At 38.5% G+C, this 26,569-nt stretch overlaps 1 protein-coding gene across 5 annotated transcripts in view; it reads right to left on the minus strand.

The window, feature by feature from the left end:
* Positions 1–5,058: 5,058 nt before the first annotated feature.
* herc2 (HECT and RLD domain containing E3 ubiquitin protein ligase 2) overlaps positions 5,059–26,569 on the minus strand; it is a 94,855-nt gene continuing 73,344 nt past the window's right edge. For all 5 annotated transcript variants that reach the window (XM_022675804.2, XM_022675803.2, XM_022675802.2 and 2 more), the window contains 19 exons: positions 26,310–26,435; positions 25,940–26,095; positions 25,714–25,829; positions 25,084–25,282; positions 23,762–23,976; positions 23,209–23,386; positions 21,013–21,174; positions 20,822–20,913; positions 19,883–20,022; positions 19,605–19,792; positions 18,273–18,470; positions 18,085–18,168; positions 16,516–16,657; positions 16,170–16,364; positions 13,977–14,089; positions 9,172–9,362; positions 8,637–8,742; positions 6,789–7,001; positions 5,059–6,203 (listed from right to left, as the gene is read on the minus strand). In XM_022675804.2, coding sequence (XP_022531525.2) covers positions 5,931–6,203; positions 6,789–7,001; positions 8,637–8,742; positions 9,172–9,362; positions 13,977–14,089; positions 16,170–16,364; positions 16,516–16,657; positions 18,085–18,168; positions 18,273–18,470; positions 19,605–19,792; positions 19,883–20,022; positions 20,822–20,913; positions 21,013–21,174; positions 23,209–23,386; positions 23,762–23,976; positions 25,084–25,282; positions 25,714–25,829; positions 25,940–26,095; positions 26,310–26,435 — 3,087 coding nt within the window. In that variant the 3' untranslated portion in view covers positions 5,059–5,930. The remainder of the gene's footprint in view (positions 6,204–6,788; positions 7,002–8,636; positions 8,743–9,171; positions 9,363–13,976; positions 14,090–16,169; positions 16,365–16,515; positions 16,658–18,084; positions 18,169–18,272; positions 18,471–19,604; positions 19,793–19,882; positions 20,023–20,821; positions 20,914–21,012; positions 21,175–23,208; positions 23,387–23,761; positions 23,977–25,083; positions 25,283–25,713; positions 25,830–25,939; positions 26,096–26,309; positions 26,436–26,569) is intronic.

Consider the following 26,569-nt stretch of genomic DNA (forward strand, 5'->3'; position numbering starts at 1 on the left):
AGCCTGGCCCAAGCTGATTTTATACTTTAAAATGAACTGGCTACATGGTATAACGAGCCATAAAGCACAATTTTTTTTATGTAAAGCTGATGTTCTAGTGTGATTTTGAAGGACTTTTTCATATTGGGCCAGACCAAATACACATGATCTAAAGAGTACTAGTCTTCTACTTTAAGGAAATTTTGGGATTTGCCTGGCCCGAGCTGATTTTAGACTGCACAATTAATTGGCAACATGGCAGCACAAAAAAAATATTATTTAAAGCTGATATTCCAGTATGATTTTGGACTTTTTTTTTCAGACCAAATACACATCAGATGAAGAGTTCTGGTATTCTCAAAATCAATGCTTTATATTCATTATTTCTGTGCAAAATGGCTTTCATGTCATGTTGCCAATTCATTTTAAAGGATAAAATCAGCTCGGGCCAGGCTAATACCAAGTTTTCCTTAAAGTAGAAGACTAGTACTCTTCAGATCATGTGTATTTGTACTGGCCCAAGATTAAAAAAATCTTCAAAATTGTACTGGAACAGTGGCTTTTTTGTGCAAAATGTCTCGTTATACCATGTTGCCAGTTCATTTTAAAGTATAAAATCAGCTTGGGCCAGGCTAATTCCAGGTTTTCCTTAAAGTAGAAGACTAGTACTCTTTAGATCATGTGTATTTGGTCTGGCCCAATATGAAAAAGTCCTTCAAAATCACACTGGAACATCAGCTTTACATAAAAAAATTGTGCATTATGGATCGGTATTCCATGTTGCCAGTTCATTTTAAAGTATAAAATCAGCTTGGGCCAAGCTATTTCCAGGTTTTCCTTAAAGTAGAAGACTAGTACTCTTTATATCATGTGTATTTGGTCTGGCCCAAGATTAAAAAGTCCTTCAAAATCACACTAGAACATCAGCTTTATATTCAATATTTTTGTGCATTATGGATCGGTAGGCCATGTTGCCAGTTAATTTTAAAGTATAAAATCAGCTTGGGCCAGGCTAATTCCAGGTTTTCCTTAAAGTAGAAGACTAGTACTCTTTAGATCATGTGTATTTGGTCTGGCCCAAGATGAAAAAGTCCTTCAAAATCACACTAGAACATCAGCTTTACATAAAAAATTGTGCTTCATGGATCGGTATTCCATGTTGCCAGTTCATTTTAAAGTATAAAATCAGCTTGGGCCAGGCTATTTCCAGGCTTTCCTTAAAGTAGAAGACTAGTACTCTTTAGATCATGTGTATTTGGTCTGGCCCAAGATGAAAAAGTCTTTCAAAATCACACTAGAACATCAGCTTTACATAAAAAAAATGTGCATTATGGGTCGTTATACCATGTTGCCAGTTAATTTTAAAGTATAAAATCAGCTTGGGCCAGGCTAATTCCAGGTTTTCCTTAAAGTAGAATACTAGTACTCTTTAGATCATGTGTATTTGTTCTGGCCCAAGATTAAAAAAATCTTCAAAATTGTACTGGAACAGTGGCTTTTTTGTGCAAAATGGCTCGTTATACCATGTTGCCAATTCATTTTAAAGTATAAAATCAGCTTGGGCCAGGCTATTTCCAGGCTTTCCTTAAAGTAGAAGACTAGTACTCTTTAGATCATGTGTATTTGGTCTGGCCCAAGATGAAAAAGTCTTTCAAAATCACACTAGAACATCAGCTTTACATAAAAAAAATGTGCATTATGGGTCGTTATACCATGTTGCCAGTTCATTTTAAAGTATAAAATCAGCTTGGGCCAGGCTACTTCCAGGTTTTTCTTAAAGTAGAAGACTAGTACTCTTTAGATCATGTCTACTTGGTCTGGCCCAAGATTAAAAAGTCCTTCAAAATCACACTAGAACATCAGCTTTACATAAAAAAAATTGTGCATTATGGATTGGTATGCTATGTTGCCAGTTCATTTTAAAGTATAAAATCAGCTCGGGCCAGGCTAATTCCAGGTTTTCCTTAAAGTAGAAGACTAGTACTCTTTAGATCATGTGTATTTGGTCTGGCCCAAGATGAAAAAGCCCTTCAAAATCACACTGGAACATCAGCTTTACATAAAGAAAAATTGTGCATTATGGATCGGTATTCCATATTGCCAGTTCATTTTAAAGTATAAAATCAGCTTGGGCCAGGCTATTTCCAGGTTTTCCTTAAAGTAGAAGACTAGTTCTCTTCAGATCATGTGTATTGGTTCTGGCCCAAGATTAAAAAATTCTTCAAAATTGTACTGGAACAGTGGCTTTTTTGTGCAAAATGGCTCGTTATACCATGTTGCCAATTCATTTTAAAGTATAAAATCAGCTTGGGCCAGGCTAATTCCAGGTTTTTCTTAAAGTAGAAGACTAGTACTCTTTAGATCATGTGTATTTGGTCTGGCCCAATATGAAAAAGTCCTTCAAAATCACACTAGAACATCAGCTTTATATTCAATCTCTTTGTGCATTATGGATCGTTATTACATGTTGCCAGTTCATTTTAAAGTATAAAATCAGCTTGGGCCAAGCTATTTCCACGTTTTCCTTAAAGTAGAAGACTAGTACTCTTCAGATCATGTGTATTTGGTCTGGCCCAAGATTAAAAAGTCCTTCAAAATCACACTAGAACATCAGCTTTATATTACATTTTTTTGTGCATTATGGATCGGTAGGCCATGTTGCCAGTTAATTTTAAAGTATAAAATCAGCTTGGGCCAGGCTAATTCCAGGTTTTCCTTAAAGTAGAAGACTAGTACTCTTTAGATCATGTGTATTTGGTCTGGCCCAAGATGAAAAAGTCCTTCAAAATCACACTGGAACATCAGCTTTACATAAAAAAATTGTGCTTTATGGATCGGTATTCCATGTTGCCAGTTCATTTTAAAGTATAAAATCAGCTTGGGCCAGGCTATTTCCAGGTTTTTCTTAAAGTAGAAGACTAGTACTCTTTAGATCATGTCTATTTGGTCTGGCCCAAGATGAAAAAGTCCTTCAAAATTACACTAGAACATCAGCTTTACATAAAAAAATTGTGCATTATGGATTGGTATGCTATGTTGCCAGTTCATTTTAAAGTATAAAATCAGCTTGGGCCAGGCTAATTCCAGGTTTTCCTCAAAGTGGGAGAGTAGTTCTCTTCATCTGATGTGTATTTGTTCTGGCCCAAGATGAAAAAGTCTTTCAAAATCACACTTGAACATCTGCCTCATATTTTTTGAGCGCAATGGCTTTTAAAATATAATTGTATTAAATATATATTTTTATTATTTATTATAATATATAATTATAAATTCAGTAGTTAAAATAAATATTTTACAATATACAATTAGCTCCGGACAGGATAATGCCAGGTTTTCTTGAAAGTAGGAGGCTAAATCTCTATTTCAGATATTTTTTACTCAGGAAATGAATGAATTACACTAGAACAGCAAATTCATGTTGTAAGTAAAACTGGAGAAAATAATTGATGAAAGGTCGTGTATATAAAATTATATTTAATAATATATTGTATATTTACATTGTTCATTAACAGCTGTACTGCTTTTCTTCATTCTATCTCCTTCAGTGTTGATCTGTGAGGTGTTTAATATAAACAGCGGGTGTTTGTGAACGCTCCCTTTAGTTCACGGTGGTTCAGTGAAGCGGCAGCTGCGAATATCAAACCAACTTCAGCCGGGGAATACGAGGCTGCGAATATCGAGCCAAACGAATCTGGAGCTGCGAATATCAAACCAACTTCAGCCTCGTCCGTAAACCACGGTCCGAACCAAAGTAGCACCTGAAGGTTCATGTGTTTTCTACATTGTATATATTTGGTCCGCTTAATTTTGTTTTCACACTGCAGTTTAGGGAGCGCACCAAAGACCTTTGTGTGATACTCCTACATCCTTTCATCATCACTTACGTATCGATACGTTTTCCTTAACTTGACGCTGATTGGTTTTAGAAGGACATGCGTCTGACGTTGGCGTGTTGACAATTCAGCGGGTGGTTCATTGGTGGAAAGCCTTTCCAGGATCAGGATAAAATGAATGAAAGATTAATTTCGTCTCCATATTAGTGCTGCTATTGTGGTTTTCATACCAGCAGCAGCAGCAACTTCAGGCACAGTACTCTAGGTTAGTTCAAATTCGCCGAGCGAAGAAAAATAACCATCTACTACTGACTGCAGCCATCCAGCGCGTCCAGTCCCACCCACTTTGTTCACGCCACGCCTTGTCAGTCTGGCAAGCTTGTAGTGTATACACAGTATTTAAGCCGGACGACGCGGCACATTATATTTAAAGTCCGCTAACTGCCCTGTACATTGTTTACTTCCATTAAGAGGCGGAGCTAAGACATGATGCTGGCAAAGTGGGCGGAACTGGACGGCATGACGCTAACAAAGTGGGCGGAGTTAAACGCGCTGGACGTCCAACTCCGTCTTCCTGCAAGCTGCAGTCAGAGTACCCTCTCAAAATAACAGGAAAAGCAGGAAAATTTAGTTGTGAATATTGTTGCTGCAGGACAAGCACGTTCGTTTGGTGAATTTGAACTAACAGAGTACTGTGCCTGAGATTGCTGCTGCTGCTGGTATAAAAAAACATAACAATTGGGCACTAAAATTGAAAAAAAAAAAAAGGTTGGGCACTGCTGATAATTTTCATGATTTTCCTTTATAAATCATTGGTTGTTTGAATCAGCAATTTCAGTTATAGCTTCAGCAAGTGTGTTTCCTGGAATTGTTCCTTAAAGAGCACAAACGGCCTCTGATCTTGTTTGCCCATTTCCCTCTTCTACTTCCACACCTCAGATTGCCAGGTATAAAACACACATGGCAGTATGCCTGGGTATGAAACACCCAACATACTGTGCTGCACCCATGAAAGCAAGCAAGCAGATTTTGCATGTTTAGTGTCCTCAATCTGGGGACAAATGTGAGCTGCATGTCTCAGTTTGAAATTTAGTTTGTTTGACAAAATCTGTGGAACACCTTGTACTCTCAATATAAACTAAAACCTTTAACAAGAGCAACAGCAGGGGAAAATAAATCAGGACCGGCATTTCATTAAAACACAATTTGCCTTTCACTTAAAACAGGAAAAACACAAACATCTGGGTTTCATTTTTTTAACAGAAATTTATTAACATTTATTTATTACACGGGAATGAGACATCTTATGAACACATGGCACAATATTATTATTATTATTATTATTATTATTATTATTATTATCATTATTATTATTTACAGTCCATCAGGAAGCCAGTGCAGACACACATTGAGATGGAGGGGAGGAGGAAACTGATTACAGTGACCGACGACCTAAAAACAACCCCTGAACGAGCTCCCATTGACACAAACTGAGTCATTGAGTCAAATGAGCACTACTCTTACAGTTCAAAGTTAAAAAGATTCTTAGAAAGAAATACTGCTAATTGTTTTTTTGAGAAGGAGGATGAGGAAATGCTGTTTGATGTTTTTTAAATGATAGGATAAAGCGGGGCATTTGGGGGGGAGGGAGGATGCACAGAGAGTGTCAGGGGTCGTCTACCACAGTGCTAGGCTAGGCGGCCTGTCTGTCCGCAGTCATAAAATATATAAACACAACATCTACAAACATTCATGTGTGCAGTTTTACCCCTCGACCTGTGTCTCTCTCTCTCTCTCTCTCTCTCTCTCTCTCTTTTTTTTTAAAATAAACAAAAAAAAAATCTTCACCAGCTTGTAGTGCTTTCAAAGCTAATTGCACATAAAGATAGTCTCTTCATTTTAGTCACGGTAGTACATGTGTGTGTGTGTTTGTGTGTGTATTTCAGTGAGCTTAAAACATCATCAGTCATCAGTTCTTTTTTTGTGTGTGTATTTGTTTCTTATCATTGCTTGGCAGCATATTATGACTCCCCATGGGATCCATCCTTCTTCAGAAAGGGGAGTGTGTGTGCGCGAGAGTGTGCGTGGCCGTGTGTGTGTGTGAGTGACACGCAGACGTCAGTGTCCGGTTAGGTAGTCCTGTGTGGAGTCAGAGGCAAAGGAATCGGCGTCCTCGTTGTCAGAGTCGTCGCTGCTGTCGTCGGCTGCCGGCTCACCGCTCAGAGCGATGCGGGCGTAGTCGTCAGTGTCGATGGACTTGCAGAAATGGATGGCGTACTTCAGCTTCTCCTCCAGGACCAGCTTACAGGAGTAACGAGGCAGTTTGAGCAGGAAGAAGCAGGTGTACGACTCTGGGAGGAAGTGGTCTGGGGGGTTGTACTTGTCCAGAACCTGAAAATAAATAAAGAAACAGGAGGAAAAGTTAAGAAATATAAAGATGGATGGAGATTTACTAGAAAGAGGCAAGATCAATTTTACCACAGTTAGATCCAACCCAATCCAACCTGCCATTATCAGCTGGTAATGCACTGTAACCGAAGCTCTCCATGTATTACTACTCCACCACACACAGGTAACCTAGCAACAATTTAGCTGTGCTGTTTGGCTTGTAAGTGCTGCAAACAGAGCAGCAATTATTTTACTATTTTTACTACAACTATTATACTATTTATTTTACTATATTAAACTATTTTGATTCGTGGAGTGTTTATAACCAAACAGATCATATGTTCTTGTCCTCTTTAACTCTAAATCTTTCAATAAACAGTGATAATGGAACTGTGATATAATTGCAATAATACACTTGAGGTTCGTGCTATAATGTGTAATATTGGCACTGCATTGCTGTGGTCGTAGGCACAAGATTTCACATAAATTTCTAAAGCTTGCTACAGATAAGCCCAGCCATATAAAACTCAGTTACCGCAAAATCATACTAAATAAATCAGAACAGCAGCAGTAAACATGTCCCCTCACCTGAACCACAAAATCTCGTCCTCGGAAATCTGCGATAGTCCGGGGCAGTCGCGTGCGTCCCCACACAAACCTGAGGAAGAGTGAGCGCTCCGTGTTGGAGAAGGACTCCATCACCTCCCAGAACCACTGGATGAGTGGAGCTGTGGGCTCCACCCCCTTGTAAGTGGCTACAGACTTCAGCAAATGCAGCGGAATGTCAGGACTGCCACAAACCTGCAGACCGAACACATCAGACATGTTTTATCCAATGTTTGAAGAGTTGTAATAGTACCGTACTTGTTGCATTAATAGCAGTAGTATACGTTGTTGTAATAGTAAAAACAGTAATACTAATAGCTATAGTAGTAGTAGTACATGTTGTTTTAGTATTATTATTAATAGTAGTAGTAGTAGTAGTATTTTGTTGTAACAGTAATATTAGAAATAATAGTAGTAGTAGTCATAGGCACAGTAACAGTAATAGTAGTAGTGGTAGTAGTAGCAGCAATTGTAGTAATAGCAATAGTAATAGTAGTAGAACTAATGGTACTAATAGGGAGATCACTGATCCGATCATGTGATGACACTATTATTAGAACTATCATAATTTTTAAAAAATCAATCACGATATTAATGATTCATCACAGAATTGTTGTGTAACATTTTTTCATTTGTTTATTGAATGCATATTTAAATGGATATTTAAATGGATATCATTTATATGGCCATTTAGTACTTGTTTAGTTTGTGCTAGGAATTGGCTGTTTTGATTCTGTTATTTCAATAATTAAAAAAAGAATTATATAAAAAAATACCTCAAGGGCCAACTTGAATGTGTTCTTTCTTCTTTTTTCTTTTTACTGCATTGATTGATTGCACTTGATATCAGCAGATACTTAAAATCAAATGACTCGGACCCGGAAGCAAAAAATGTGATTGGGAGATCCCTAGTTACCAGTAGTAGTAGTAGCAGTAGTAGTAGCAGCAGTAGTAGTAGTAGTAACAGCTATAGTGGCAGTGATAGTTGCAGTAGTACATTTTGTTATATAGAAATAATAGCAGAAGTAGTCATAGGTGCAGCAATAATAAATGTAATAGTAGTAGTAGTAGCAGTTTTCCAAAAAAACAAAATTATCAGAATTTCCAAAAAATCAATCACGATATTAATGATTCATCACAGAATTGTTGTGTGATATTTTTCCATTTGTTTATGAAAGGCATTTTTAAATGCATATTTAAATGGATATCATTTATATGACCATTTAGTACTTGTTTAGTTTGTGCTAGGAATTGGCTGTTTTGATTCTGCTGTTTCAATAATTAAAAAATGAATTATATAAAAAAAATACCTTAAGGGCTAACTTGAATGTGTTCATTCTTTTTTTTTTCTTTTTACTGCATTGCCAAAGTATCAGATTGGGACTTGATATCAGCAGATACTTAAAATCAAATGACTCGGACCCGGGAGCAAAAAATGTGATTGGGACATCCCTAGTTACCAGTAGTAGTAGTAGCAGCAGCAGTAGTAGTAGTAGTAGTAGTAACAGCTATAGTGGCAGTGATAGTTGCAGTAGTACATTTTGTTATATAGAAATAATAGCAGAAGTAGTCATAGGTGCAGCAATAATAAATGTAGTAGTAGTAGTAGTAGCAGCAGCAGCAGCAGCAGCAGGAGTAGTAGAATTAGAATAGTAATAGTCATAGTAGTAATAGTGTTAGTAGTAATAGTAGTAGCTGAAATATTTGAATTAATTAAGTTTTAAATGTTTAAAAAAATATGAATTCCCCTTTTTGATCAGTTGTTCTGTGTATATTATTGTATATATCCGATTACACCCACACAGTGTGTGATGTTTGGTAAGTGCTTACCATGGTCTCCAGCTCATAGCCTGTGAAGAGAGAGAGTAGAGGAACAGGCACCACCCGGGCCATACCCTCCCTCACTGCAGCCACCTGCTCATCAAACTCATGCAGCCTACACACACACACACACACACACAAACACACACACAAAGATTAAGTTTACAAAGTCAGACAAATACAGTTCCTGGGGCACAATCTATAGTACATGGTTACGTATGCAGATTTGCTCTTGACTGGAACGCATGACCACATGATATAGATTTCTGTGGCGGATATTTCACCACCCAAAAATGCAAAGCTACTGTAAGCTCTGTGGGAATCACATGAGGGAGAGCACACTTTCAAAGAAACAAGATTAGCTTTCCCCCTGTACCTCAATTCAGCTCACCTGACAGAAATATCACCACTCACTCAATGGGCCAAATAATGAGGCCACCACATATCAAAGAAACCACAAAACACAGAAGAGATCCAGTAAAATGTGCAGAAATAAAGAGCATCAGCGTGTAGGTGAGTGCTCTATGAAAGGTTCTATGGTCACCTGTAGTTGATTGCGAGGCGCACATATTCTGCACGGTTCTCCAGACTGATGTGCGAGTATTTGGAGCTGAGCTGCACTTCTTGACCACAGGCGTTGGGCACAGTGAAGGGCAGCGGCATGGCCTCAAACTCCTCTGCTGATGCCTCGTTATCTCTGATATACATCAGGCCAGGGATGAAGTCCTTATCCACCTAAAAACACACACACAAAGACCATTGGCATACCCAATATCTAAACTATTACAGAAAATAAAAAAGGTCATAATATTAATTTTAAGGCACACTTTGACAAATAAAGGGTCCAAATGTACTGGCAACATTACATACTGGATTTTTTGCACTGTAAGGCGCACTGGATTATAAGGCTCACTATCAATAAACGTCTATTTTCTGGTCTATTTTCATACATAAGGTGCACCAAAATATAAGGAATATTATGTGACACTAGTAAGGAACAGGGGTGTTGCCATGGCTCCCTTCTAATTCAACAGGTCTCACCGCTGGGTGGTAAGACCTGAAAAGCTAAGCTAAGTCAAGTAAACAAAACTGTAATTCTATAAAAAAAATAAAATAAAAAAAAGAAATAAAAAAGATTCCTGGTTAGCGGCTAATGCTACCCGACAGCACTACACTGATGAACCCTGAGTGTTCCAGTAAGCCATGGCTATATAAGCTAGCGGTTCGTCCCACATAGCTCGTTTTAACACAGTAAAGGTACAGACTCCAGGCCCGATATTTCTCTACTCTATGCGGCAAAAGAGCTAGCACTTAGCACAGTTGCCGGGTAACGCTGCTCCAGCAGTGCTAGCTGGGGTTAGCAGCAGGCTAAAGGCCGAAAATACTCATCTCTGAATGGCGAAAGAGCTAGCGCTCCTGTTTAACACTGTACTTCAATGAAGTGGCTTTACTGCTCCTTACAACCTGACTGGTAAAATTCACACATAAGGCACACCGGATCAAAAGGCACACTGAAATTTTTTTGTTAAAATAAAATAATTTTAGGTACGCCTTACAGTGTGAAAAATATGGTATTAATGTGCTAAAACTAGAGCTGGGCATCAACGCTAATTTCAGGGATTAATTTAATTTGATACACCACTGGCTGCACAGATCACCACTGCCATTTTTACAATGGTGGCATTAATAATATATCTTATATATATTTATATAGATGACCCTGCCTGAAAAGAGACTAGCCTTGGTCTGTAAGCCTTAAGTTGTACATCACATATTTACAAGTTTTAGATGTGACAAGACAGCAATGCTGACATCATAATGTTAATGCTGATGTTAATGGTAATGCTAATGGTGAACTAGTGATGCTAACACCATGGTGGTGGTGCTAAGTGGGTCTAACACCACAATTGCAATGAGGAGACCACATTAGCAATGCTAAATGAGGCTGGAAGCCTGTGTAGTAGGGATGCTAATGGCTTGGTAGCAATTCTAATGACTGTGTAGCTACAGCAATGCTGTATACACAGTACCAGTCAAAAGTTTGGACGACTTAAAATAGATTAATACTAAAGTCATCCAATGAAGAAATGAAGAAAACATATTCTGGTTTGCTTTACACTTTTTTGTTTACTAAATAACTCTGATTTATATTTTAGATTATTAAATAAAGCAGGCACCTCTCTTGACAGCTTTGAGCATCTTGTTTTTTTTAGTCAGCTTTATGAGGTAGAGTCACCTGGAATGGCTTTCAGTTAACAGCTGTGCTGAACTCGCCAAGAGTTAATTACTTGAACTTCTTGCCCTCTCAATGTTGAACTTCTTGCCCTCTCAATGTGTTTGAGAGCTTCAGTTGTGTTGTAAAGGGGTAGAGTTGTTCTTTCCACTGGCTGTATTTCAGACCTGTGCACTCCTCTGTGAATGACTGCATGTAGAAGATAGGGAGAGCTTGGCATAGTCTTGTGGGGAAGAGACAGACTTCCTCTATACCCTTTCTGATGGCTTCAGGCAGGAGGCTCAGAACAAGAGCAGCTCTGTGAGTAAAGGCCATCCTGCACTGCACAACCTCAACTCTACACATGTTTTAAACTCATGATTAGAGCGTGAACACCGGAGAGACGTTCCTCCATCTCACACACACATTCCAGCTCTCTCTCATCCTCATTGTATTTGTCTCATTTCATCTCAACGCTTTTATAATATTAATTAAAAGTATAAATAGCTTGAAGTAGATATTAATTTACATACGTAATGAGTATAGATTATTAAAATGTCTCCTTCCACTAAAATCCACTTTTTCTGGTTATTTGTGAAATACAATAGTTGCATATGTAAATCGATCAGGGAAACCACAGTGTCTACGTCAACTCGTAAATTAGTATTCCTGGCCTCGCCCATCTTGGCTCGGGATCGCCCACAGACAGAGCTAAAGCCAGACAGCAAAATGTCTCGTCAGAGAGGAGCTAACAGCTTTAGGAACAACATGGCAGTTCGTTCCTCTGTTTTTGTGCAAATATCACATCAGTGTTATATGCTTTGCCCCGTAATTCAGAGCTACATTAGAGTTTACATAGGATCTCCAGTGGATTTTGTGTTTTACAGAGACTCCAAGACTAGGTCAGTGGCTGAACTGCAATGAGCAGAGCATTACACATGTTGTAAAGTAACATATGACATTGCAAAGACTGCTATTAGTGTAAAAATATCTATTTTAAAATGTTTCTAAAACTGTTGTCTGTCTCACTGCCTTGCAGTGCTAGTAGCCAATCAGAGGCGATATGTTTGCATGTATGAATACTAAGGTGAAAGACACGAAATCCTAGCGTTTCGTCACACCCACTTCTATATCAGACTAAAACAGCGTTATACCAGATCACCGGAGCACTTTTTTTTTTTTTTTTTTTTTTTTACAAAAACCTGCTCACACAGCATTCTTTAATACTTCAGATTACAACAATACATTGAATAAATGAAAAAATGATGGAATTAGACCTTTAAATTTTTTGCTCTTGCAGTAGCATTCTAAACAAAAGCTATACTATAACTATAGTAAATATAGTTATACTTTATTTTTTTTTTTTTATTTAGCCTTTATTTAACCAGATCGGTCCCATTGAGACACAATGATCTCTTTTTCAAGGGAAGCCTGGCCAAGACAGCAGCCTAAACATCAGTTTCAACATTTAAAACAAACAGTTCACAGTTAAGCCATAAAACAAAGAATCAAACAATAAGGAATCAAACAGTAATGTACAATATACAGTCTGGATGGGTCAATATGGTTGAATAACAGGACCTTCACACAAAACATGAACAGAAACAATAAGAGGCTGATTCCAGGTTTCTTACAAAATTTCTAAATGTTCTAAGGGAAATAAGTTCCTTCAGTTTCAGAGTACTCTGCAATGAATTCCAGGCAGCAGGTGCAGAATGCATAAAGGAGCGTTTGCCGAATTCAGTGCGAACTTTGGGAACATTGAGGAGATAGCAATCATTTGAGCGTAAAGAATAAGTACTCTGGAGTCTCGAAATGTAACCACTTAAATATTGAGGGAGTTGCCCCAGGATGGCTTTATAAATAAAAATGTGCCAATGTGAGAGACGACGTACAGCCAGTGAGGGCCATTCAACCCTGCCATATAATGTGCAATGGTGGGTGAGAGCTTTACAACCTGTGATGAACCTCAGGGCACTATGATACACAGAGTCCAACGATTGCAGACATGTTGCAGGGGCATGCATATAAATAATATACTAAGTTACTATAGACTACTAAGGTATATTGTACTGTGAAGTGCGAAACGACAAAAGCACAGATCACGCAGCTTAAAAAGGCATCATTCATGATAGAATTTCTATCTTTTAATTTGGTTGGACCTACACTTAGCAGACAACACATGGAGGCTGCAGTACTGTACAATAAACTGCAGCATTCCTCAAGTCCATATTTTCCCAAAGGTCACAGGGCTTTAGTAAAGTACAGCGCCTATGTACCACAGTGTACAGTCTGGAAAAGCAGCTTATATCCACACTGGAAGAAGCACTACAACCAGGTCTGCTGACCTGCTGTCATGTCAGCTGATCTCTGGAAAATGTAAAGACCCCTGTGTAACCGTTGGATCTTGAGATTTATATAAAGAGATTTAGAAGGGCCTGTGAAACTTACATAACTGGAAAACACACTTGTATTTTTCTTCAAAAGGCAGAGCTGAGTTAAAGAAGTACAACCTCCACGTCTTACTATTAGTAACTGTGACTTGCAATGCTGTACACTAGGGCTGCATAATCAGTCATTATTTCAGCCTTGACATCACAATGTGCATAGACAAAAAAAAAAGTTCTTATTTTTCATTACTTATTTACCAAAGGTAGATTATGTTAACCCAATATTAGGGATGTGCTGATTATTTGGCAACAAAAATTACATAGCAGGAAAAGACATTTAGTTTTCTGTTAGGAGACAAATGTTATAATTTATTTAAAAAGATAATACAGAATAATGATGTTTTCTTTGGAATAACAAAAATACATTAAAGCTTCAATAAAAATTAGTCAATAAAAAGTGGCAAAATTTATTAAAATAGTTTCAGTATTCTGTCTTCAGCCAAAATTTTAATTTCAGTGCAAACTTTCCAATATCGTATCTCCAATCTTTTATACATATAATATACATAATAATATCAAACATGTTAGAACAGCGATTTCTGGTTAGTTCTGATGAAATAGGGTGATAAAATTAAAATTTGTATTATCTAACATCTCAACAAAAATAACAAAAATAAAAATATATTGCAATGTCATTTTTCCATAGATTCACACACACACACACACACACACACACAGGTATCCTACCTCACTGAGATCAGCGATTGTCAGATTCATGCCAGCAAGCTGCTTCCACACAGGTTCAGCAAGGTACAAACTGAGCGGACTGCCTGTTCGAATAGCTATACCCAGGAGCACTCCTACACACAGACACATACACAAAACACACAAAGGTTTATTAGCATCTATTAAAAAAAAACATGCCAGAATAGTCTAGTCATAATTATAGTAAGTTTAAATCTAACCATTAGAAAAGATACATGCAAAAACATACAGTAATACAGTATTTGGGCAGTACTGTAACCACAAAGCTGACAGCAGCTGAAATAACTGTAGCAGTTCACAACCAACTTCTGCCTTCTAGCCATAGGGGACTGACTATGTATTACAAATAAATAAACATGGGTGAAAATATCACACACAGACACAGTCACTGTGATTCCGGTTTAAAACAGTGTTACTTTGCACAGCACTATGTTAAAGTTTAGGCACCATTAAGACCTATAAGCCCCTAGGATCAAGTTTCAAATGATAATTTTAAAAATTAATGTACTGTACTTTAATTTAAAAGTTAAATGTACTGTGCTTTTTCATATATGTAAAAAAGTCAAATGACCACTTCTATAAAAAAAAAAATTAAATGTGAAAATCCTGCTGTAACATACAGGTCATTACAACACATTTATACCTTTTATATTTTTATGTTGTTTTATAAATTAGATTAGGAGTATTTTATTAAAGCATTTGCATTGTTACATAACTTAAAACAGACGTGTAAAAGCACCTGAAGTCATTTGGTTTATCTCAACAATTAACCAAGCACATTGGCATGTTTTAAATGAGGATTCCACAACTAGGGATGCACAATGATAATGTATCGGAATCGGAATCGCATCATATCGTATCGGCATCGTATTGCATCGGAATCAGCCAAAATTGCTGACATATTTGATTTATGGCGAAAAAGAATCAAGTGACACTGGTTGTGCTTCTACTATCGGCCGGCACTGGCCATGCTACTTTTATTTATTTTTTTATTCCAATCTTTCAAGCTAATTATTAATAAGGTTTTATTGTATGTTTATAAGGCCCTACATGGTACAGCACTAATATATATATATATCAGATCTCCTCTATCTTCCCTCCTCCTCTTGGTCATTGTGGTGCTCAAATCAGCTGCTTTTAGCCCTTCCACGCTCCCGGCTAAAGTTCAAAGGTGATGGGTGATGGGGCATTCTCAGTCTCTGAGCCTAAACTCTGGAACAGTCTGCCATCTTTCATAAATGTTCCTCTATGCTAGAAACTTTTAAGCCTAACTTAAAGACTCATCTATTTGCCCAGGCATTTGAATCTTCCTAGTGATTTATGTTGTGGCCCTTGTTTTTTTTTTTTGTCGTTTTCTCAATAAATACATTTTCAATGTATATCATAGATTAGGAGTTAAGAATATTTTACATTTTTATCACTGATATTTTTCTTTTAAATTTTGTTTTATTGTACAGCACTTTGGTCGACACTTGACGTCTTTTAAATGTGCTTTATAAATAAATTAGACTTGACTTACTTTTATTAGTTGAAAATTATACTGGGGTGTCTAGTCTCGCTGCAAGTTATAAATATATATGTACATGTAGTATTGGATGTCAGCATCAGATCAGAATTCCCACATCGGTGCTGCCCTACTCACATCTAACCACTGGGCCACCACCACCCATCAATGTTTAATGATCCCCTCCCCCCCCCCCATTTCCTCCCTAATTTAGCACAACCAATTACCCAACCCACTCACTAGGACTGCCCCCATCACTAGTAATGCCCCAACACACCAGGAGAGTGAAGACTAGCACATGCTTCCTCTGTACATGTGAAGTCAGCCACTGCTTCTTTTTGAACTGCTGCTGATGCAGCATTGCCGAGTAGCATCAAAGAGCAGCAACTCGGTTCTGATACATAGTGGCAGCTCATAGTTGGACCACTCTGCGCCCCTGTTTAATGATATTTAATTAGGTAATGAATTGAACACAACTGAAATCTGAGCTCATTTACAAGATTTTTGAATATGTTTACCTGCATTTGTTCTAATGTGATTTTAAGTTTTCTTCCATTAAACATTTTTTTATTGCCAAGAAACTTCTTTAAATAATGTGCTTGGGTGCCCAAAATCTCTGCACAGTACTGTATATTAATAACTCTTTCTAGGTGTGGGGTCACTTGGCATACCTAAAAAGCGGAACATGCTCATGTGGAGAGGGCTCTTGGCGGCTGGGTTGAGCAGGAAGCAGTCTCTGTTGGCTCCAGATTCGTCTCGGCCGTTAGGAGTGACGATAAGCAAAGGAGTGAGACCGTTCTGCAGCTCCTCACACATCTCTGCTATAGACTCACTATAGCCTCCTCCACAGTCATCTACTGACTCACCTGCAGACAACAGCGAAAAGAAGCAGACAGAAGCTTAGCTTATGATCACTTAAACAAACCATTTCATCCGCTCATAAACCCATTTTGGACTGATTCCAAATGGCCAGATTTCTTTGGATGGTTCTTGACAGTGTTCTGGGACAGAGCTTACCTACAAACTTGACCTTCCAGACCCGGTGAGGCAGCAGGAGACTGTCAGGGCTGAAGGAGCTCATCTTGGCACACATTTGCCCAAACACAGACTTGGTGCCATCTGGCCCAGCTAGACCACCTTTACTTCGAGAACGCTTTACCTTTGACAAATAGAGAGAGAAAGAGAACGAGTAAGAGAAGGAAGGATGTGTGGGTGGGGGTTTAGGGGGGTGGGGGTTTGGAGGACCATAAGACTTAATCTTGCTGTACACTTTCGTACTTCCGTCTACGAGGAGTAAATTCCACTCTGTTCTAGTGCAGAGATCACACAGGCTCACGTCCAAAGCTGCATGCCTTACAGAGAAGCAGTGGCCCATGAACGCAAATCACTGGGTGATAAAGTCTCGTGAAGAGTGAAGGGCCCCCTGGTCACCCAGATCAAGGTGTATAAGACACACATGCACTATATAACACCCAAACAGCCCGTCTTATGCCTATAAGACGTCACATGCACAGCATAATGTCAGAACAGCTTTAAAGTAGGGGTGGGTGGTATGGGTGATATAATCACAATTCTTTAGGGAATTTTAGCAATAACAATTAAAGTGTACAGAAAAATATCCATATATTACAATTATATTATATTATATTATATTATATTATATTATATTATTCTACAAATGTATTGCAATTTTGTAATACTATTGAATTTTAAAAACATTTTGATTCGGATTTTTAATCATCAGATTACAGGCAAAGATTGGTGTCAGATAGTAGTTCACATTTAGTATTGTGTTTAAACGCTGACCACTATATGTCATTGTTGTACTGTATATGATTTTTATACTATGAGAGTTTTACTAAAGTTTCAAGATAATAAATAAAAATACATTTGTAATTTATTGCCTTGATTACAGTATCACAGAATTCAGTATTGAATCGTAAGCCAAGTATCATGATATTAACTTTATCTGTAAGTTATTGCCAACACACAGCCCAGGATAACAATAACCTTGGCAAGATGACAAAACTCTGAAATACAGTTCTGGAAAAAAATTACCACTTCAGTTTCTAAATCAGTTTATCTGATGTAGCTATTTATAAAGTAAAATGAACAACGTTGTTTTATTCTATAAACTACAGACATTTCTCCCAAATAAAAATATTGTAATTTAGAGCATTTATTTACAAAAAAAATGAGAAATTACAAAAAAGATGCAGAGCTTTCAGACCTCAAATAATGCAAGAAAAACAATATTTGGTGCAATAAACCTGTTTTTTAAATCACAGTTTTCTCCTGTCTTACACCAGTCTTACACAATGCTTTTGGATAACTTTATGCCACTCCTGGTTCAAGCAGTTCAGCTCGATTTGGTGGCTTATGATCATCCATCTTGATTATATTCCAGAGGTTTTCAATTTGGTAAAATCAAAGAAAAATAATTTTTAAGTGGTCTCTTATTTTTTTCCAGAGCTGTATATATGAATATAACTATTTTCAAGAAGATAATAATAAAACAAAATAAATGACTTTTTTGTAAGTACATGAAGATGTAAGGCAATGATACTTGATTGTGCCTGTATTTACCTGTATTCTGTTGAGCTCCACTACTGGCCCGTGTTGCCGGTCTCTTACCATTGTAGCTTGCACCACCTTACGGAACGCAGCCTCCTATGAACAGGGTACAACACACAACGTAAGACACATTCCCCATCTCATTTTAATACATAATATACATAAATACACATTCATGGGTGTGTGTAGACTCTCCTGACCTTGCCCTGTGAGATGAGGATGCCCCGGAGTGTATCAAAGCCCACAGAGGGACCTTGCCCAGTCTGGCCCAGGCGTCCCTCCAGGTCAAACATGGGGATGCAGGGGCAGAAGAGCTCAGAGATGTGGTGAAGCAGCAGCAGCCTGTTCCTCAGAGCCATGATGGGGATTTCTTGCAGATGGTTGTACTCCATAGGAACCTGTGAACATGGATACACAAACACACCAGGTTAGGATTCAAGATTGAAGCAAATAAAAAGGAGCTGACTGTAGATATGACATTTCCATTTTAATATCATATATCGTTTTTACTTATAGCCTTGTTTACTTACTTGTTGTTTGGTTTGATTAGAATTTTATAGTATTTCCATGCATGTTCCACTGCTATAACCATTTGAACAGGGTTTTTGTCAAAAACCTTTTTTCCCCCCAAATAATTTTATTTCACAATTTCTTCCATTTTTCTCCTAATTTATCTAGGCCAATTGTCGTCTACTCAACTGTATATCCCCATCACAAGTGATGCCACAACACAAGAAGTGTGCAAACTAGCACGACTCCTCAGACACATGTGAAGTCAGCTACCGCCTCTTTTCGTACAGCAGTGCAGAGTAGCCAAAGCGCTTGGAGGAAAGCGCAGCGACAAAGTTCCGATACATCAGCTCACAGATTCCATGTACTGACTGACATCACCCTATGAGTAATGATGGGGAAAGAGCACCAGAGAGAGCAAGGCCAATTGTGTCCTCTCAGGGCTCCAGCAGCTGATGGCAAGCTACATAACAAGGATTCGAACCAGCAATCTCCCGATCATAGTTATACATAAAAATACTGTTTGGATTTAGAAGAATGTATACATTTTTTGTATGTAAGGGGAATATTTGCCTTTTTACTGCAACATTAAAAGTAACATTAAAATGCATATTAAGGCTACATTGTTTGTATTTAAAGTGAGTATAAATAAGCCTTTATATGGTTAATAAGCATTCAGGCATAGTGCTAAGTGAGTCACAGATAGAGGACAAAGCAGCCAATCAGACTCTTTACTGCTTTGGATGAGACTGAGACCAGTAGGAGTGTCAGCATTAGAAAGGTACCAAAAATCCTCTCTCTCTCATAATCAATTACTGTATTACTGTTGGGTTTGCAACAGCAAGCGTCACAAATCTGCAAAAAACGGCATCTGTTGGGCTTGATTTCTTGATTGCAAGAAAAACGGGACTATAACAGGTCATGACTTCACTCCTCCTGCTCTAGGACATAATGGACTTTTTGTGAATTTCCCAAACTTAATTGGTAGGATTTTAGCATTAGCACTCAAGACTATTCAGTACCTGAGCAGGGAGCTTGCCAGCATTGGTGGGCTTGCTAGTGGACCAGGCAAGAGTGTGAGCAGAGCCACAGGCTACCCTGTTGATCTTCTTGCCCTGCAGTGCTGCCACCAGTCTGGGCCTCTGGATGGCATTGGTGGTCCCATCACCCAGCTGCCCCTCGTCATTATCACCCCACGTGTAGACTTCACCTGAAAAACATTTCAGCAAGCTGTTCTGCACTGAAACATGTCGCTCAGCAGTCATAAACCGTTCACCCGGGAAGTGATTTAGAAGCTTACCATCTTCAGTGCAACACACACAGTGGAGGGAGCCGGTTGCGATGGCGATTACTTTTTTGCCCTGCAAACCCTGGACCTGCCGAGGTCTGCGGACGTGGTCATCTGAACCGTGGCCCAGCCTGTGATAATCACCTTTTCCCCTGAGAACAGAAGACAACATGGATAATCTTAGGGCATTTTTACAAATAAAGGGTTGGACCAGAGTTCAAACCAAGGTTCATGTGTTTGTTATGTTGTATATAGAGCACCCTCCATCAGTGTTGGGACAGTAAGGCCAATCCCTTTATTTCTGCTGTAGACTGAAAATATTAAGGTTTGACAAAAAAATAAATAATATGAGACAAAAGATTTCAGGTTTACCTGTCCAACATCTCTTTACTCAGTCAGTACACCAGTGATGACTTTCTTCTTCAGGACATTCCAAACAGTTGTACTGGCTATGGCCAATATTTGTGTAATGGCTCCAATTTATTTTTCATTCTTTCTAAGCTTTACAATTGCTTGTTTTTTACCCACAGACAGCTCTCTGGTTTTCATGTGTTAATTCTCAAAATATAAATGAACAGTCCACACAAGGTAAACCCAAATCTGAAACCTGGGCAACAAAACCCACTTGAAATCATCTTATACTTTTGCTCACAAGAAAAATGAGTGGGTTCAGACAAAAGGTGTCTATCTTTTGAACTGATACCTGATATTAATTTTTCAGTCTATAGTGGCAATAAAAGGGACTGGCCTCACTGTTACGATACTTTTGGAGAGCACTGTATTAGGGCACTTGGGCTAATTAGTTTCACTTTACTTTAGTGAGCGGACTAAAGTGCTGCATTCTGTCATCATCAAATACCAGTTTTTATTTATTTGTAGAATGTTGTCAGATAACCTAAAGAAAACTTGTGAACTATCGGTCCATAAAACACAGCCCTACTGCTTGCATACCATGTGTAAACAGCTCCAGACTTTGTGAGAGCTACAGAGAACTGAGATCCGCACTCCACTTTCACCACCCCCAATCCAGTTAGAGAGTCAATCTACAAAGAATAACAGAGACAAAGAGAGTATTAACTAATCAAATGTCTTACAACACATATAGATGTAGAGATCTAATAAAGTCAGGTGTTTGCGCTTACCTTCATAGGCACTTTGCAGCCGTCACTGCCTCCCCGGCCCAGCTTTCCATAGTCTCCATCCCCCCACGACCACACCATGTCATCATCGGTCAAACACAAAGTCTGAGCATCGCCACTTCCACATGCCACATCAATCACTCTGTGACCCTGCAAAGCATCCACCTGCACACATAACACACACAAACATACAGAGTATGTCACAACAAGGAAAACAAACAACAAAGAATGCTATTATATGTATATATTCCAGGGTAAATTATGCCATATTTATTGTGTAGTCATTGTATACCCAAACAAGAAAAGACTACAGCATGCATACACAAACACACAATAACACTGTTAATGCCTGAGAGGAGGCATATAATGGTGGGCCATTGGAGGTGGAAAAACTACTAAAAACTGGTATATATGTGCCATGGAAAATGAGAGCAGATTTTTTTTAACAAGCAAGCTGCAGCATGACATATATAATTTTGGTGTCCTTAAATGTAAGGCTATGTTCACATTACCAAGCTGAAGTGACTTAAATCTGATTTTTTTTTTCTCAATGTGGCTCAGATTTAATTTTTTCAAATCAGATTTGACTCACTTTCATATGTGGTGAGTTGTTCACATTACACAAAGATACAGGTCACTTACATTTGTGAATGTGAACTGTCAAGATTCTTCAAATCCGATTTTTTGCTCAGATCGGATTTGGCTATGTGGTTTATAATGTGAACGTAGTCCAAGTGGTTATTATTGAAAAGTGGTGGCATTTAGCAACTACAGAAACTTAGGAAGTCATGAAACGACCACAGAACTAATCTAATATCATATATAGATTATTTTTCTTTTAATCAATACAAAAATACAAATTATTTCCATAGACGTCAGTTTAACATACTACTAATAAACATAAAGAAATAATTATAAATAACTACTTTTCAACTAATAACGTTACATTTGGTGATTTGATCAGGAGTCTTGCCAGTATTGATTTGTGACTTTTCTGGTTTGACTTGGGACTTACTTGTTACTATCAACTTAGTGACTTGTTTCCATTTTTAGCATACAGCATGCTAAAGTATGTGTTTTTACAGCTTACCAGACACTGAAAAGATTGAGTGTGAAAACACAAAGAACCCTTATAGGTGAGACATCAATTGTGCATGGCGCAGCTTGATTTAGGGCATGTCAGTGTGTCTATGCTATCCTATTGTAGTGGCGTGAAATTATGCCTTGCACAGGTCCAAACACGCAAGAAGCATGTGTTTTGGGCGTAACATGAAATAAAGCAGTGTGCCACTTGACATTTCTTTTAAGAGACAGGTGTGCTCTGAATTTGGTGGATTGCTATTTTAGTGGCGCAGCATTTCTTTGAGTCTCAGCAGAAAGTGACATGCTCATTCATGCAGTAAAGGTGCATGAGCAGCTCATTTGAAGTAACAGTGATGTTATTTTATTGAGTATTTAGTTTATTGTTTATGTAAAAGTTGGGTTTGTGCACTGCTGCATGTCCTTCTGTGCACATCACGAGTGGGGGTGTACATTGCGCAATGAATGTCTGACTGTTAACTGTTGTCAGGGTTCTAATCAGTCAGTAGCGAACCTGTGTTTTAGTAGCAAAGATAGCAATACACAGAAACAATTACTTGACCAGCAGAGTCGATATATTTGTAAGCTCAGTCCCTATTTAAACAGTGCAGAAGCAAGGCATGAAAATAGACTGTTGGCGGGGTTTAAGGTAACAATGAGGAATTCTGACGTGTTTTGTGCAGGGTACAAAGTCTTGCTTGCATTTTTAGAAGGAGTGCAGATATTTATTTATTTTTTTAAATCCATGTGTCATCTTGCTTACAGTATTGAAATACATTGAATCATAGCCCCTATACTATGATGTATATTGTATCGTGTAGGTTTATGCAAACATACAGCCCTTGTGTTTAGGGCTTAGCCTATATTCACATGTCAGAACATGCTCCACACAGCTGTCTGGTCATGTTAGTTGGTTAGGTGCCAGAAACATAGGCTGTTGCTTCATTACCTGTGTACGTGTGTGTGTGTGTGTGTGTGTGTTAGCACATCATATTCAGAGACTTCAAGTAAAAGGTCACACCACACAGCGCAAATGTCATACAGGGAGTGTGATAAATTGAGACATGGTTAAATTTGGCAGCCATGTTCTGACAGAAGTCCAGGCCACACATCACTGACCAGTTTAGGTTTGAGCTGGTCCTCGCTGTCTCCGTGGCCGAGCCGCCCGTAGCGTCCTTTACCCCAGGTGTAGAGTTCTCCACTGGCTGTGATGCAGGCGCTGTGCGCCCCTCCAGCAGCAATGTCCACCACCTCCACTCCCCGCAGAGACTCGATTACTCGCGGGCGATCACACGGGCTGGGAAAAGAACCGCAGGACCAGTAAGATAAAGCATCTGCTGGTTATTCAACACATCTCTCAGGGTTCAGCTTGTGCTGTGCATGAGCACAGGTGACCTCTACTGGCAGAGGATACAATTGCAGGGCTTTGCACATTTTCTATTAAAAACTATCGCATTTATATACTACCATGTTTGATGTGCTTGCTATGTAATGAATATTAACTATATTTCTCTTAACCTCCAGTCAAAGCACTCAAAAAGGTCAGTTTTGCTGTAAGTCATATTTAAATTTAAGGAATATATTTGCATTTCACATCCAGTACAATCAGAATTTCAAATTGCACAAAGGCACTGAACTTAAAACACATAAAAAAAAAAAAAAGGCTCCTGACCTTCTGTTCCCATGACCCAGTTTGCCATCCTCTGCCTCTCCCCAGGAGTAGACCTCTCCCTCTGAGGACAGTGCCAGGCAGTGCTTCCCCCCTGAATTCACCGCCACCTTCCTGATGAAAACGTGCTGGATGGACTCCAGTAAGGTTGGGGTAGAGACCGATTCCGTGCCTCCGATGCCCAGACGTCCTCCAGCTCCATAACCTGTGGCGTACAGCTATAGAGAGAAGCACAACAGCCACTCTGAGCACAGCTCGCAAATATTAAAGGCCCTTTTATACAAAGTACAATTTATTTCAGACAGAAAAGAATATGTAACTTTTAATGCAGTGGAACCTTCACACCAAGGCCAATCTAATGCAACGGCACTAAAAATGAAATAACTCAAAGTTCCACCCTTTTTTCTCTCTGTCAGCTTACTGCTCTCTTTTTTTTGCTGGCTATAAGCTCTAAAGGGTATATAAATCTTTTTTATTTGTGGAAATAAACAGATTAGGATGCACCAAGACAAACTAAGGTCACTGTAAAGAACTCAACTAGTAATTCCCCAGCCTTTTAGCTCTGCTCCACTCAAAACTTGCTCCTTTAACTTCTACATTTTTACAGTCAACAAGTCATTGTAGACAAGCCTGTTCATTTAGCAGCTATGTTTGCCACTTACAACGCCAATCTTTTTTGAATAGGGAGAGGTTCAGAGACATATTATATATTTATCTGATTAAAGATCTGATAAAAATCTGGCAATAAGACAAAAACTACGATTATTCGGCTTCTTATGGTATTGTGTTTGCCCTTTCTCCTCACTCTTTCCTGCTTGTGGCTCAACCAGCTAGCTGATTGGCTGTTGTGTCAAAGAGCATTAAGCCTAATGAGAACTCCTATTCTTATTTCAACCAGTGGCTTGTCTTCTCATTAATAATGTCTGTGGCATAACTGTTGCAAACAGAGCTCTGATTGGTCAGCCTGATTTTAATGCATCCGACAACACAGAAAAACTAATTTGCAGTTTTAGGCTCTGTGTGAAAGACATTAATACACATTTTTCTCTTTTAGAACCTGACATGGCTTTTTTTTAAATCCATAAAAAAAATCTGACTTGGTATGAAAGTGCCTTGATGGGGACCAAAACATTCAAAACTATTCAAATATTATTTAATAGCTCTTATTTCAAAACATCAGCAATTATGAGCTCGCTGACTAATGCATTAATAAAACAAAAAGATAATAAATGCACCTTCCTTATATGAAAATGAAATCCATTAACATGCACAGGATATACACTTCAAAGCTAAAGTACTATTAGGGCGGATGGGAGGTGCTTTACCTTCCCATCAGCAGTGACTGCAAATAGTGTCTGCTCTCCACCGATGAGCTGAACAGGCCGCAGTGTGGCCAGGGCCTCTGTAGGTGTGGGAACTTTGACCTTTGCACCTTCAATACCACCCAGCTGGCCCCGATGGTTGTGGCCCCAGCCGTAGATGGTTCCACTACCACCTGCTGAAAGAGTCCAGTCGTCTGGTCGTCTACGGGAACATTTATTACATGGTCATAAGAATTCAGTGTGAGAAGATGCACCACTTCAAACCATAATTAAACATCAGAGGAAACCTCCCAAAGAGTATAAAATGAATGTTTTTTATGAATTATTGGTTCATTTTGACAGAACTATTTTGTTTAAACATCAAGCTCATGCATTTTTCTATAAGCAGCACACAGCTGTATATCTTGTCAAACTGCCCAAATGTCTGACAGTATATATTTTTACCTTTTTTATTTGCTGATAAAATGCACTTCAGTTTTTATTGAAACATTAAAGGAAATTCTTGTATGAATGTTTCATTACATAGATCCATTCACCCTATTCACTGTGAAGCTTAAGACTGCCCTCTAGTGTTTGGCACAATAAAAAAAGCCATAAATTGCTGTTCCATATCCACACATTACTGTCACTCACCTGTTCATCCACTGTACCAGCTGTTCATCATGCTCCCTCTTAAACAGTTCATGACTTTCATGTAGTCCATTCATGTTTTCATGGTCTGCCATCAGCTCCCGAATTTTCTTAGCAACCTTCAAACACATTAAATAGTTTTCATTACTCAAACTTTAAGCTCAAGGGAGTGCAAATGAAATTCGATTTTTACAATATGATTAACAGTTCATCACTACTGTCCTTATACCTCATCCAGGAAAAGGCGGGGCAAGGGTGTTCTCTTGTCCAGAGCCACAGCCACCCTGGAGGCAGTGCAGTAACGGCGGAACCACGCCCACTTATGGGTCTCAGCACAGCAGGGCAGAGTGTCCAGCTCCAGATCACAAGCAAGTGCCACCAGTACCTATACAAACAATATATATAACTTACATTGGTAAATGTATAGAGAAACCTGCTTATTTATTTAGGTTTTTACAATTGTATTTACTTTATATAAAAAAATAATTCCTTTTACAGGAATAACTGTCTCTTCTCTGTTGTTGTGGAAATATAGATTGCACAAACATTGACACGAGCAAGGTCCTCCCCACACATGTATTTTCCACATATATACACACCTTAAAGAAGGGACTGTGAAGAAGCTGTTTGCCTCCTCTGACGATGGGGTCTTCATACTCATATTGCCTCTGTAAAGCTTCAGGAAGCCCCTTCACCAGGGCAGCCAGGGCACTGCCTGTAAAACTCTACAACAACCAGACAATGTATTAGCCACAGTAATAGATTATTTTTTATTTTTTTACATTCTACAATTATGCTAAACTTTCACACAAATGTATAATACCGGTACATTTTATATGTTTTTTTTTATGGGAAGCAT

The sequence above is a fragment of the Astyanax mexicanus genome, chromosome 5 (assembly GCF_023375975.1).
Source record: "Astyanax mexicanus isolate ESR-SI-001 chromosome 5, AstMex3_surface, whole genome shotgun sequence".
Classification (NCBI taxonomy): Eukaryota; Metazoa; Chordata; class Actinopteri; order Characiformes; family Acestrorhamphidae; genus Astyanax; species Astyanax mexicanus.